Raw genomic sequence first — 13,136 nt, forward strand, 5'->3', positions numbered from 1 at the left:
GACTGTCTGCTGAAAGGGTTAGTTCACCCAAAAAGGAAAATTCTGTCATTAATTACTTACCCTAATGTAATTCAACACCAATAATAATAATTCATTACATTTATATAGCACTTTTCTAGGCACTCAAAGCGCTTTACATAGAAGGGGGAATCTCCTCAACCACCACCATTGTGCAGCACCTGGATGATGCGACGGCAGCCATATTGTGCCAGAATGCTCACCACACACCAGCTGATTGGTGGAGAGGAGACTGAGTGATTAAGCCAATCATTATATGGGGATTATTAGGAGGCCATGATGGACAGGGGCCAGTGGGCAAATTTGGCCAGGATCCCGGGGTTACACTCTTCAGCGAAGGACATCCTGGGATTTTTAACGACCACAGAGAGTCAGGACCTCGGTTTAACGTCTCATCCGAAAGACGGTGCTCATTTGACAGTACAGTGTCCCCATCACTATAATACTGGGGTGTTAGGACCCACACAGACCCCAGGGTGAGCGCCCCCTGCTGGCCTCACTAACACCTCTACCAGCAGCAACCTGGTTTTCCCAGTTGGTCTCCCATCCAGGTACTGACCAGGGTCAGCCCTGCTTAGCTTCAGTGGGAAACCAGTCAGTGGGAAATAAGACCTCCGTTCATCTTCAGAACACAAAAAAGATATTTTTGTTGAAATCCAATGGCTCAGACAGGCCTTTATTGACACCAATGTCATTTCCTCTCTCAAGACCCATAAAGGCACTAAAGATGTCGTTACAAAGCCCATCTCACTACAGTGGCTCTACAATCATTTTATGAAGCGATGAGAATAGTTTTTGCGCGCAAAAAAAACAACTAAATAATGACTTATATAGTGATGGGCCGATTTCAAAAAGATTTGAATGGTTATCAGCGTATCGATTCAGGATTCGGATCACCAATGTCACGTGATTTCAGCAGTTTGGTGGTTTGACACCCGTTCCAAATCCTGAACCAATACGCTGATTCATAACGGTTTGAAGCTTTGTTTTGCAATCGGCCCAACACTATATAAGTCGTTTTTTAGTTTTGTCATACAAAAACTATTCTCGACACTTCATAAAATTGTAGAGCCACTGTAGTGAGATGGGCTTTGTAACAACGTCTTTAGTGCCTTTATCGGTCTTTAGAGAGGAAATGACACTGGTGTCAATGAAGGCCTGTCTGAGCCATCGGATTTCAACAAAAATATCTTCATTTGTGTTCTGAAGATAAACAAAAGACTTACAAGTGGCGAACGAAATGAGGGTATGTAATTCATGACAGAATTTTGAAAGACAGAATGAACTAACCCTTTAATATCTCATAACTCTTTATTGTGATGTTCCTCAACAATTATACTGACTATGCTGACTATAATTAATCTACATGTCTACTTACTAAATTGTACTTGCAAAGTTACTTATAATGTGTTAAAAGGAATACCAAAATAAAGTGAAACCCAACTTTTTTGTTACATTTTAAAATGTATATGTAAGTGAATACACATTCTTCACAGTGAAAGTGAGCAGCGTCTTTCTTCTGGCCATTAAAGGGTCATGAAACCCCAAAACACTTTTTTTGAGATGTAAACAGATATGTATAGGCTGCACATCATTGAAAACACTAAGGGTACTCATTAATGGTATGCATATGTGAAAATAGTTATTTTTGCATTTTTCAGAGCGATTTCTGTCTTCCGGTTTGAAAAGTTTAGTCGGAGCAACGTCACAAATGCTGACGTCGGCACGGCCTTTTCGGCCCAAGTATGGGCAGCTGGGCACATGCTGACGTCGACCGCTCTGAGCAATTCTCGATATATATTCATGACATAAAGCTCATTCAGTCCAATCCCTGCGCTGTAGTATGCATACAAGATAATTTAGTTAATATGCATGAGACAGTCACTTCTGTCAGGCTCGTTTTACATCATTATTGTAGAGATATGGTGGGGAAGTTTTGGAAGCAGCGTGCGGAAAAGTCACGGAGGAAAGCTAGGCGTTGTGCTGATACGAAGTAACGTAAAGGGCGCCGAGCGAGCTGTAACCGGCGCCGTCTGTGGAAGCCTTTGCTACAAAGGCTCGGTAAAGTAAAATTCACCTGAGGAATCGCACGCCGAACCTGCAAGCGTTGACTATCTATGTCAGGAGTGCAAAATAACCAATCTGTAATCTGTAGGCTAATGAACAAAAGCCACGTCCTCTCCGTTTTATTTGTCGTCACAGCCATGCACTAAACCGCATGTGTTCGGGCTCTTAGTGAAACAGTGTGATGCATATTTGGACAAATATAGATTTAGCTGCCGAGTGATAGACAGCGCGGATCGTCACGGCAATGCGCGGTCGAGACTATAGCCTCAAACCTCTTCGCTTTTACCCCGATCTAGAATTATTACACATCTCTTATCACATCGCATGTTGGGTGGTTCACGTTCTCTTATCAAGTCGGCGCGTTGTTCATCTTGCCAAACAGCGTGCATATTTGGACAAATATAGTTTTATCACGTTTGCAAAATATTTCGTCATGCAGAATAACATTTATTTTCATTTCTCACTGAATTATGCTGGTTTGAACTTTGAAGAGCTGAATGATTTGCGATCTCTGCTGCACGCCACTCATAGCTCTCTCATTCGCTGTACTCATCCCTCATTTAATCTCTCTGTGGTAAACAATGCCAACGTGAACCAAGAACATGTCTCAGAACCGCTCAGCACCTACTGACAGACACTCCCCTATTTATGCAAACATTCCCTCTTTCCACACAATACCATCCCACCTTTTCACAGTCGACCACTCCCCTTTTAACAAGCTTTTTCAAATCGAAGGTGTGAAAAAACACCGCTGCAGCAGGGGGGTTTCATGACCCTTTAACCTCAGTAGCTGATGCTGAACCAGGTTGGCATGTTGCACTGTGGGAATGTGCAGCACTTGGATAGAAGCCTATTGGACAACCTCAGCCATATCAGAGAGCTCTGCTCATGCTCAAAATGACAGCTACCCATGACGTCTGCATAACACCAGTTTTAGGTTGCAGGAAGCAAACTTGTGATATTAGTGTCATGACTGACATAGTAGGAAAATGAATATCAAATGCAAAAGTCAGAACCGGAGAAGCAATATCAGGAACGAAAGTTTCAATTAATAAAGCAAACCACAAGTATTATCAATTGATTTTAAGGCAGCATCATTGCAAATTCTGCAAAAAACATACAACACTAATAGTCTAATGAATCACAGTGACACACACCCAGAAATGCTCTCCATAAACAACTACTGCGCGTTGCAACATCTGGGTTTGTCAAATGCCAGTAAAACAGATAACAGAGACTGAAAAGTCCTTGGTGGAGCTGCAGCTTTATTCAAGTGCTAAAAGTCCCTATAGTTACACTTTTTCGAACACATTTCCTGGCATTCCCCACACATTCCAGCACTCCTCCTCCCTCAGAGGGTTGTGGGACCAAAGCCAAGACCTCCTGACCAGAGCACTTACACCGGACAAAAACTCAGTTTTCAAAGTTTTAAAGTACATGATCAAATCCTCACAATGCCAAGTCAGTCACTGCACCTCAATCACACTTAAGCAAACCCATGCATGAACAGTACTCTCTGAGACCTCAATACGTTTATATACAGTAAGCAGAACCTGTTGCTCTACAGCGACGTCCTGTAGGCCCGGTTGGTCCTGTGTGCCGCGGATCCAGCTGAAGATCTGGCCCATGTCTACCGGTGCTGAGTGTGTGGTGGCGTCTCTGTGGCTCTGCTGTGTCTGCTGTCTGAGCTACAGCATGTTCCCCCTGCACAGGGAGCAGGGGAGGAGCCAGGGGAGTGGTCAGGGGGAAGGGGGTGTGGCTAGGGCACTTATTGGAGGCAGGCTCAAGAGGAGGGAGGAAAGGAGGAAGGGCTAAATATGGAAGCACATGGAATTTAAACCATGTGACTGAGATGTCAGATACACTTTTAAGGCAAGACACACCAAGTGAATAATGAAAAAAAATCAAAGATAAAAAAGATATCACCATACTTCCACAGTCGATGGACTACATTAAGAATTACAGACATTTTTTGTACAACAAGATTCCTGAAATGCAAATACTATACATGCATGTAAATATGCAAATGAGGCATACCCTAATTAAATATGCACTCAATTGCATACATTTACAAAAATATGAACATTGGATAAGGCCAGGATTTTACAGAGGGGATTTTTGATATCTATTGTATCACTCCATAAATCCATAAAAAGAAAAAACTGTCAACAGCATGGACACAAAAAAATCATGTTTTCATAAAAAAATCTTTGATAAAAGATCTCAAAAAAAACTTTTAGACCAGGTGTTTTCAAACTGGGGTCCAGGGACCCCCAGGGGTCCTCCAGAAGGTTCAAAGGGGTCCCCAGAAAATGTCAGATAATTAAAAATGGCAAAAGCAAAAATGGATAAAGTCTACCAACAAGCTGTTTAATTTAAACGTTTCTCTCCTTGTTTGCCATATTGTCAGAATTGTATGTTTGCTTTGTATCTTTCTAGTGAGGTTTTCTCACTATAGTCTCCTTCATCTCGCTCACTGGGGCTGTAAGGCAGTATTCTTAATGTGGTGCATAAGCTGCTTACATATTTAATGTGAAAATTGCTTATACAAATCATTTTTCATTTAAAATGTTCATCTTCTATGGATTTTAGGGGGGCCCTCAAAAAAATTCATCTTATTTGGAGGTCCTTGGCATCCTAAAGTTTGAAGACCCATGTTTTAGACTATGCTTTAAGCAGGGATAAAGCTGTAAAGTTTAGTGAATGTAAGTTCTACTGATTTCTGGCTCAGTGCATGAGAAAAAAAAAATATTTTAAAGGTATGTACTGTAATTTAATATCCACAGATGCAAATAGATAAAAATGCAAAAAAATGAATAAATGTGTATTTTGGATGTTTTCTGTCTACTAGCCTGACACATTTAAAACACAATGTTTTTGCATGTAATGTCTTGCCTTAAAGCAAGGATATCCAGGGCGTATGTTTGCACATTCACACGGTATGATCCAAAGGTAAAGGTTTATGGCTATTTTTATGGTGCATTTGATAGACGTGCATACAGAAATGAAACAAAGTACAAAGTAATTTAAACAAAGGTGCTCTGACTTATAGTTGCAGGGACTATATACGTGACAAAAAAGGAGCTACGAATGCAGGGGTCAGGGCCAGACTTCCTGTGCTTTATTAGTATGTCTGCTGCCAAGTGAAACTAAGCTAAGGCATGCAAGCCAAACGATTCCCTAAAAATACTCCTAATCAAGTAAGATGTCACATTTCAAGGGAAGGAAGATTTATATCTTTACAATGAGTGTCTAGCAAGAGCTTCTCAATCGTCAGTGAATCATGCACTGAATAATGTCTTTTAAATGTGCAGAGCTGAAATCAGGGACTTGCTCTTACGAAATGATAGCCTCAAATGCCTCAACACGGTGTGCTGCTAGTATCCACCCCAAATGCTGAGAACAAAGCATGCCTGTTCAGTGAGATATAGGCCTGGGTGTGAACATCCATAATTTCCAACTGACATCTCATGTTCAATCAGTTGTGGGCATGCAGTCGTGCGTGTTTGACAGTCAATCTGTGTCAAAGCTCTTTAAAATTTATACCATGAGAAATTGGCTTACCTAACTCTATTTGGAGTCAATTCATTGCCTAGAAATAAAGTAATCTTTCAGAAACTTGTGCAATCAATGTTAAATATAGCACAGTAGACTCAGATTTGCTTTGTTAAAATGTGAAAGTATTATCTCATATGATACCCTCATATGGTGTTCGGGTCAGTTTGACCCGGAGAAGATTTTCTTTTCCCCGAAAATACTAGTTAATGTTATCGCTTTGGTCTGAAACTTAGTGACTTTGTTCCCAAAGGGTATAACTAAATCTAAAAAAAAAAAAATGGAAATTTTCTTACTTTTTTTGTGGGAGTTTTGTTACCCTGTTACACTTGTGGTGTTCCCGGTCAAAAATGACCGGCCTATAAGAAATAGCTTATAAATCACTCATTATACCATATTTTCACCCAATCTTGGATTCACCCAAATCCTGAATAATCATAGGCCTCATTTATTTGAGAGTAGGCATTTCATTTTTTGAGTAAAAAACAAATAATTTATGAGTAAATTTGGAAATATGAAAAAAAAAAAATGAAAAAATGGCTACTGTTGATCACACTAGTCTACTCTAATGTTTCACCAGGAATTTTGTTTTGAAACTTTTATTTTGTAAAAAATATGGCACATAGTCACACTTGTGGTGTTCCCGGTCAAAAATGACCGGCCTATAAAAAATAGCTTATAAATCACTCATTATACAATATTTTCACCCAATCTTGGATTCAATCTTTTTGTCAACTTGTTCTCTTTCAATTAGGACTGGTTTTATATTTCTGTTTGCATCTGATTAATCGTGGGCCTCATTTATCTGAGAGTAGGCATGGTCAAAAATGGTCACAATAGCTGACCATTGAAAGTGAATGGGAGAGACTGAAAATAACAGAACAATTTAATTTTCAGGAGCATGTTCATTATTTTCATGTACACATACGAGCATATGTGCTTGCAAACATCGAGCCCTTGGACCTGTGCATGTATCGATACATTTAGACACATGCTACCCAGACACACACACGTTAAAACACACAAACTTTGAGTATTACACACAATTTGTTTCCACAGAGAGAAATTTGATCCTACCCTAACCTGCATCTAATATACATTTATCCATATGGTAAATATGATTTATAAGCTATTTTTTATGGGCCGGTCATTTTTGACTGGGAACACCTCAGGTGTTATAGGGTCTTGAACACCACATGAGGGTTAAATTGAATTGACTTAAAACAACAAAACTTAATTCTTGTTGCATTAAGCCTCCAAAACTAAAGCAATGATGTGCACACTTCAATAACTTAACACATGAAAGAAAAAGCGAGTCTCGAAAACAAGGTTTTCATGCTGCTCCTGTGAAAGAAACAAATCCTAATCTTTCATTTTCAGTGTATTATATGATATTGTATAATCTGAGAATAATGCCACATCAAGTAATGCTATGTAATCTTTTCTTCTGCAAAGTAACATATTCAAAATATAACCCCTCCTACCTTATTGCTTAATTTTACGACATATCAAACCTCTCAACTCTCAAAGACACCACCTGACTGGAAATGCTGACTTACATTCCTGGGGGCTTCATTTCGACATATGAAGCCTTAATCAACATCAGCACACTGAGATGCTTAGCATCAATCCACAGCACAATGTCAATTGAGAAAGAAGTCCATAGGAACCTGATATTATAAACTCACATGGCTAATTATTTCCAGAGAGTTACTTAGCTAATCCACAAACACTGCAATTGAGAGGGCAAAATATATTAAAGTTAAATCGAGGTCAGTCTGTTTTGACCTGAAACCTAGGATCATCTTATTCATATTAATAGGAATTGATAGAGTCTGAAATGTAGTTTTTAATAAATAAATTAATACTTTTATTCAACAAAGTCACATTAAATTGATCAAAAGGGACAATACGATTCACACTTCAAAAGATTTCCATTTATTTCTATTAATAATAACAAGAAGCGAGGTTGTAACCCTGAGAGCCCATAACTTCAATTCCACCATGCTTCCAGCACGAGTGTGTCATTGTCTCTAACTAAAACAGATGAAAAGAAACTCACTGAGACTGAAAGAGCAATGGTGTGAAGAATGCTCAGTCACGCAAAGAGATCACAAGATCACAAATAAAACTTTGCGGGAGATGTCAATATTGAAAGATGTGCTTAAGGTGGCAGCAAAGAAAAAGCACAAATGGGCTGGGCATGTATCATGCAGATCATGCTGAAAGTGACAACGTCATGGTACCCCTATATGAGATAAAGCGACGCCAAATGCCTAATGTCTGTCCCTAAAGAAAAGTTTTGGCAAAACCTCCAAAACGAAAGCAACGATGTCCATACTTGAATAACTTAACACATGAAAGAAAAAGCGAGTCTCAACCTTTCGCAGAGGAACATCCTGCATTTGTGCACACACAAACGCACAATTTTTGTAAAACAAAAGGTTTGACACACCCACATACCACCCTGTATAGCAATCAGAAGCACTTAGACTCAAGCTATGTAAAAAATTAACTGACATTAACACTTGAAGGAAGAAGATGATTACTTATTAATGGTTTAAGCTGTTAAAACCACAGACATGTTTATGCATGAGACTATCTGGCATCCATAATGTCAGACACATCTGAGCAAATCTTCTGCGAGCTCACCGAGCGAGTCAAACCAGCTGTGTTATCTTGAGAGACTCTCAGCGACACATGTTCATGATTATTTAATTTATCCTCCTAAAACTCCCTGTATTCATAATATACTAGCTAACATTATGCCTTATACTGAGTTTAGCAGGCCCCGGTGTTACCAGTCCGGTGCCCGGTGTGTGTCTCTGTAACTGGAGCTCCTGATGAGTTTTAGGAAATATATATATAGTAACAAAATGTCCCTGAGAACATTTCACGACACTGTCACGGGACACTGAAACATTGCAGCCCAGCCTGGGACGTACTAACAAACAAGTGCATTCTAGTTATACAAAGTCAATATATTTAATGCACTGCACCTTCATTAAATGCATTCCACTGCTGTTTTTCATGGGTATGGCTCTCTGAAGCAGATGGATATTTGTGTCTAAAAGGAATGCTGTTTTACATTTTCTGGGCTAGATGTGCAAACATGGAAGAGCTGGGTAATAAAACATTCATTGCTTCGGAGAAATACAATTTATATACTTGACGCTAGCCTGATTGGGAGCAATAACTAAGCTAAACTGAAAGACTGTGACTCACAAAGACTATTAGAGTCCACAAGAGGGTGTCAATGCTCCATTAGAAGCCAAGGCATGAGAAGTTTATACTTAAGCAGATTTCTTAAAGACAGACATTGAATTTCCATGACTTTTCCCGTCATTCATTGTTACAGGACACAGACAGACCTTTTATTATTATTATTATTATTAAAAAATATATATTATACACATCCCATTCACAAAGTGCAATTTCAAGCCAATGAAATATTATACAATGAGGATACCTATAAAACTCAATATAATTTTTGCTATAGAAATTAACTTGATTTTGCTCATTTGCATGACTTTCATTTAAAGCACACTTTTAAAATCTGCAACAACACATTAAATATAAAACTGTAAATTATGGTTTACCAGGAATCTTGAGGTCTGAGGAACATAGGATTGCTTTTGCAAAGAAGTGTCACCATTCTAGAAAGAAATACAGACAGACAGAAAGAAAGAACAGTGATTTAGCGCCCTGTCGAAATTTACAATAACCTAAGGGTTTAACATGTCACTACGCCCAATATGATGAATAAACAACGGTCTATCTGAGGAACACAACCTTACAGAACAGTCAATAGCATCAACTAAGTCAAAAGAACCATCCTTGAGAAAATAAGGAGAATTCAGCTTGAATGACACTTTTCATCTCAATGGCGAAAAGTCTCCCAATCAACCAGAATTGACATATCAGATTTTTTTTTTAATTTCTCGTTGAATTTTACATTACAGTAGCACCTACTAATTTTTATAAGTTAATTAATTTCATTATTTAGGATTTAAACATTGATTTTACAGTTAAGTATATGTTTTTAGCGTATGGCATTTTTGAACACCTTTCTTTCCGACTTTACAAGTGCAATTCGACTCATACCAGAACAGGAAACTTTATAACCATGCAAACGCATTAAAACCATTTCAGACAACGCCCAACTTCTAATAGTAATCCGTTGTTTTTTTTAGTAAGTGAGTCTGTGTATACAAGTACAACGGTCAACCTAATCCTGATGTGTTTACATTTGTCAACCCTTTAAAGGAATCTCCTTTGATCACTACGAGTCGTTTCATATTGGAAGTTAATAAAGTTTTCTGTGCAGTTCAAAGCATGATGCGGATCTACTTACGATGCTCATCCAGTACCAAGCGTACGCCATGGCTCATAAGCGTCGCTTAAAGTCAGAAAGTCTGCTAAAAACCTTCCTTGAGTTACGTCCGCCGGGTTCTTTCATTCAAGTGAGGTGTGTTGCTATCTTGTTCTCAGATAAAGCCACTCCCGTGAACGTGGGTACCAGAACACTACTGATGATTACATATAGCCCAAATGATCGGGGCGGTTTTTCTAGGTTTTAAGATGTGGTGTAGGCTACTCGTTTGCATTTAATTTTGCGATGTGAAAGTTTAAGTTTAATTTGCATTGCTGATTTAAAAAGTAAGATAGGCTGTACAAGAACACAAGCATTCCTTTCTATTGTGCAACACTGAGGATATTTCTCTTTCTGTGCTGACACTTTAACTGCAACGCAAACATGAAAGTTTAGCCTACTAGAGGCAAAGGCTCATGCAGATTCTAGTTCATATTCCGAGTTCATGATACAACTTAAGGTTTTTTAAAGAGGTCTCACACATTTGACCATGCTTAAGGCCTGTTCACATTAAGAACGAGGACTATAAAGATAATAGCATCCTCGCAGTTCTGTTTATTCTAAGCAAATGTTTGTCTGCTGCTTTAAATGCTCAAGCTCATTAAGCAGGATTCTGATTGGCTGTCAATGTTTCATCAGCTGGATAAAATCGTTCTCAAAGTCTGTGCCGTTTTTGTTATAGCTGTGGTGTGAACTCTGCTGTAGGCTACTTTAATGCTGAGAACAATGTTAAGAACTATCTTTATCATTATCGTCCTTAGTGGGAACCAACTTTTTAAACTTTTTACGCATATGGGTCAGCGCATAGTGCCCATGAAGCGCTTTCTGTCATCATAAAGGCATAGGCTACTTCACTATTTACGCATACGTGAGGGTCAGCGTACATGTGAAGCGAACTTCGTCATCGTAAAAGGCCAAAGTATACTTCACTATTTACACATGTGGGGGTCAGCGTACAGTGTGTGTGATGCAAATTTCGTCATTATAAAGGCCAAAGTATACTTCACTATTTACGCATACGCGAGGGTCAGCGAACAGTGCCAGTGAAGCGAATTTTGTCATCATGAAGGCCAAACTATAGGCTACTTCACTATTTATGCATACGTGAGGGTCCGCATACAGTGCGTGTGACGCAAATTTCGTCATCAGAAGAGAATGCGGCACTGTGTTATGCTGTGCATTCGATTGTAGGCCTACGCTTAACATTTACATTTTCTCACGGTTTTAGGACTATAGTTGCGAACTGAACTGCTTTTGGTTCATTTTAAATTGGACATTTAATAATTTATTACGGAACATCGCTCCTGACATGCAGTTTGGTAAGTCAAATTAATTAAGTTCATAATTTGATTATTGATTTACAGGTGTATTTCACTAAGAAGAATCTGATGATTAGACTCACTCATTCAGGAATTGGACAGTAGGCTGGTCGCTCTGGCTGTCTGAAGGTTGTTGTCATTAGGCCATGACATGAACGAAGGTAACTTAACGTTACCTCACAACGTTACTTCTGTTCTGAGGCAGCTTAACAGTTTAATATCTACAACAAATAGTGCCGTGTTTTGGTGAAAACTAAGCAAATATAATGACTAGGCTTTAATAGTAATTTGGTGCTACAAATGATATCAAAAGTGAAAAACGTTGGTCAAAATCCTATAGCCTATTTACAAACAAACTGACCACCAACTCCATCTTTATTTTTAGCTCAACTGTGTCAGAATGGAACGCACAGTATTGTACAGTTCAGCGAAGGATACATCTATGTGGCCTTCAAAAATCGATCAGATGCCTTCCTCCCTAGGAATGCAACCTATGAAGGCAGTATTTTTAAGCGTTCTGACGCAGCCTCTGTGTTTTGATTCACTGAGAAGAATCGGCTCAAAAGAATCATTCGTTTGGGAATCAGATTACACTTGTTACGCTTTATGATTTGATTCACTAAAAAGAATCGACTCCTACAAGTAAAGGGTTTGAGAGAGAGACAGTCTGGGTCATCCGTTCGAGGCTGCGCTGATTGCTGTAGTTTTCGCGCTATAAATGCAATAAGAGTGTTAATAGAATAGCAATGCACAATGTAAACTTTAGTTCGGTTGTTGATGAATGCACAATCTAGAACGATTAATTAACTGAAAATCTTAAAAATTCGGTTCAGGTTTTTTAAGGGACTATAAAAATCAGGGCAGTTCCTAACCCTAAAACATAGGCTACTTTTTAACTTTAAGTAAAAAAAAAAAAAAACAACATATTATATATATATAATATATATATATAACATTATATATATATATATATATATATATATATATATATATATATATATATATATATATATATATATATATATATATATATATATATATAACATATAATATATATATAACATAAATATTTATTTTATATGGTTAAATCAATCTGATTATATTAGATTAGCCTACATCCAAAAAGTACGTTTCGAGAAATAACACAATTATAACTGCACATTTTAACTTCATACAGTGTTACACAACTGTAAAGTGTATTAAAAACATACCTTGTCATTTTTCTTACGACCATGAGATCTCTTTCTTCGCGGCATGTCTAAGGAATAATGTGCTTTTAAAAACAAAACGCAGTTTTATTTTCACCAGTGTACTTAAGGCAGTGTTTGCTCCTCCTGTGGACTGTAAAAGAATCAATCTGTTCGAGAGTCTTCGTCCTAGAGGACGCGAGTTAAATCAAAGCGTTTGTGCAACTTTCAGTGTCAGTATGACTTTGTTTCGATTCGAGGCTTTATTGTGTGGCTTATCTGCTTTTCTTGGAGCTTACTATTGACTTTCTTAGACTGTTCTTACATCGAGATGTTTTTACTATTTTTATTTATTAATTTTAATGCGTTGCCTATGTTGGGCTGCACGCTCTGCTGAGGTAAACAGTGCCACTCCCCCTCAAACGCTTGTTTTCTCTTTCCTCCCTTTCCCTTTCTTAAAGAAATAGTTCATCCCAGTGTCGTCATTTACTCACCCTCGAAAGCAATACGATTCCCCCCCCCCCCCCCCGCCACCCCCATGGATGAATTCTGCAGAATTGCGTGAAATTACAATTAATAAGAACTAAGGCGTTCACGCCTCAAAAGGTTGCACATATG

The 13,136-nt window shown here is 38.4% G+C and overlaps 1 protein-coding gene across 17 annotated transcripts in view; it reads right to left on the minus strand.

Annotated features, from left to right (window-relative positions):
* cast (calpastatin) overlaps positions 1–12,637 on the minus strand; it is a 46,038-nt gene extending 33,401 nt beyond the window's left edge. For 5 of the 17 annotated variants that reach the window (XM_067422681.1, XM_067422680.1, XM_067422676.1 and 2 more), the window contains exon 1: positions 3,609–3,758. In XM_067422681.1, the coding sequence (XP_067278782.1) occupies positions 3,609–3,713 (105 nt within the window). In that variant the 5' untranslated portion in view covers positions 3,714–3,758. Of the gene's footprint in view, positions 1–3,608; positions 3,796–9,239; positions 9,297–9,994; positions 10,134–12,542 lie in introns of those variants that run through there. The other 12 variants (XM_067422687.1, XM_067422689.1, XM_067422673.1 and 9 more) reach the window with 9 other exon arrangements.
* Between the last annotated feature and the right edge of the window lie 499 nt (positions 12,638–13,136).

Source organism: Pseudorasbora parva, chromosome 18 (assembly GCF_024679245.1).
Source record: "Pseudorasbora parva isolate DD20220531a chromosome 18, ASM2467924v1, whole genome shotgun sequence".
NCBI lineage: Eukaryota > Metazoa > Chordata > Actinopteri > Cypriniformes > Gobionidae > Pseudorasbora > Pseudorasbora parva.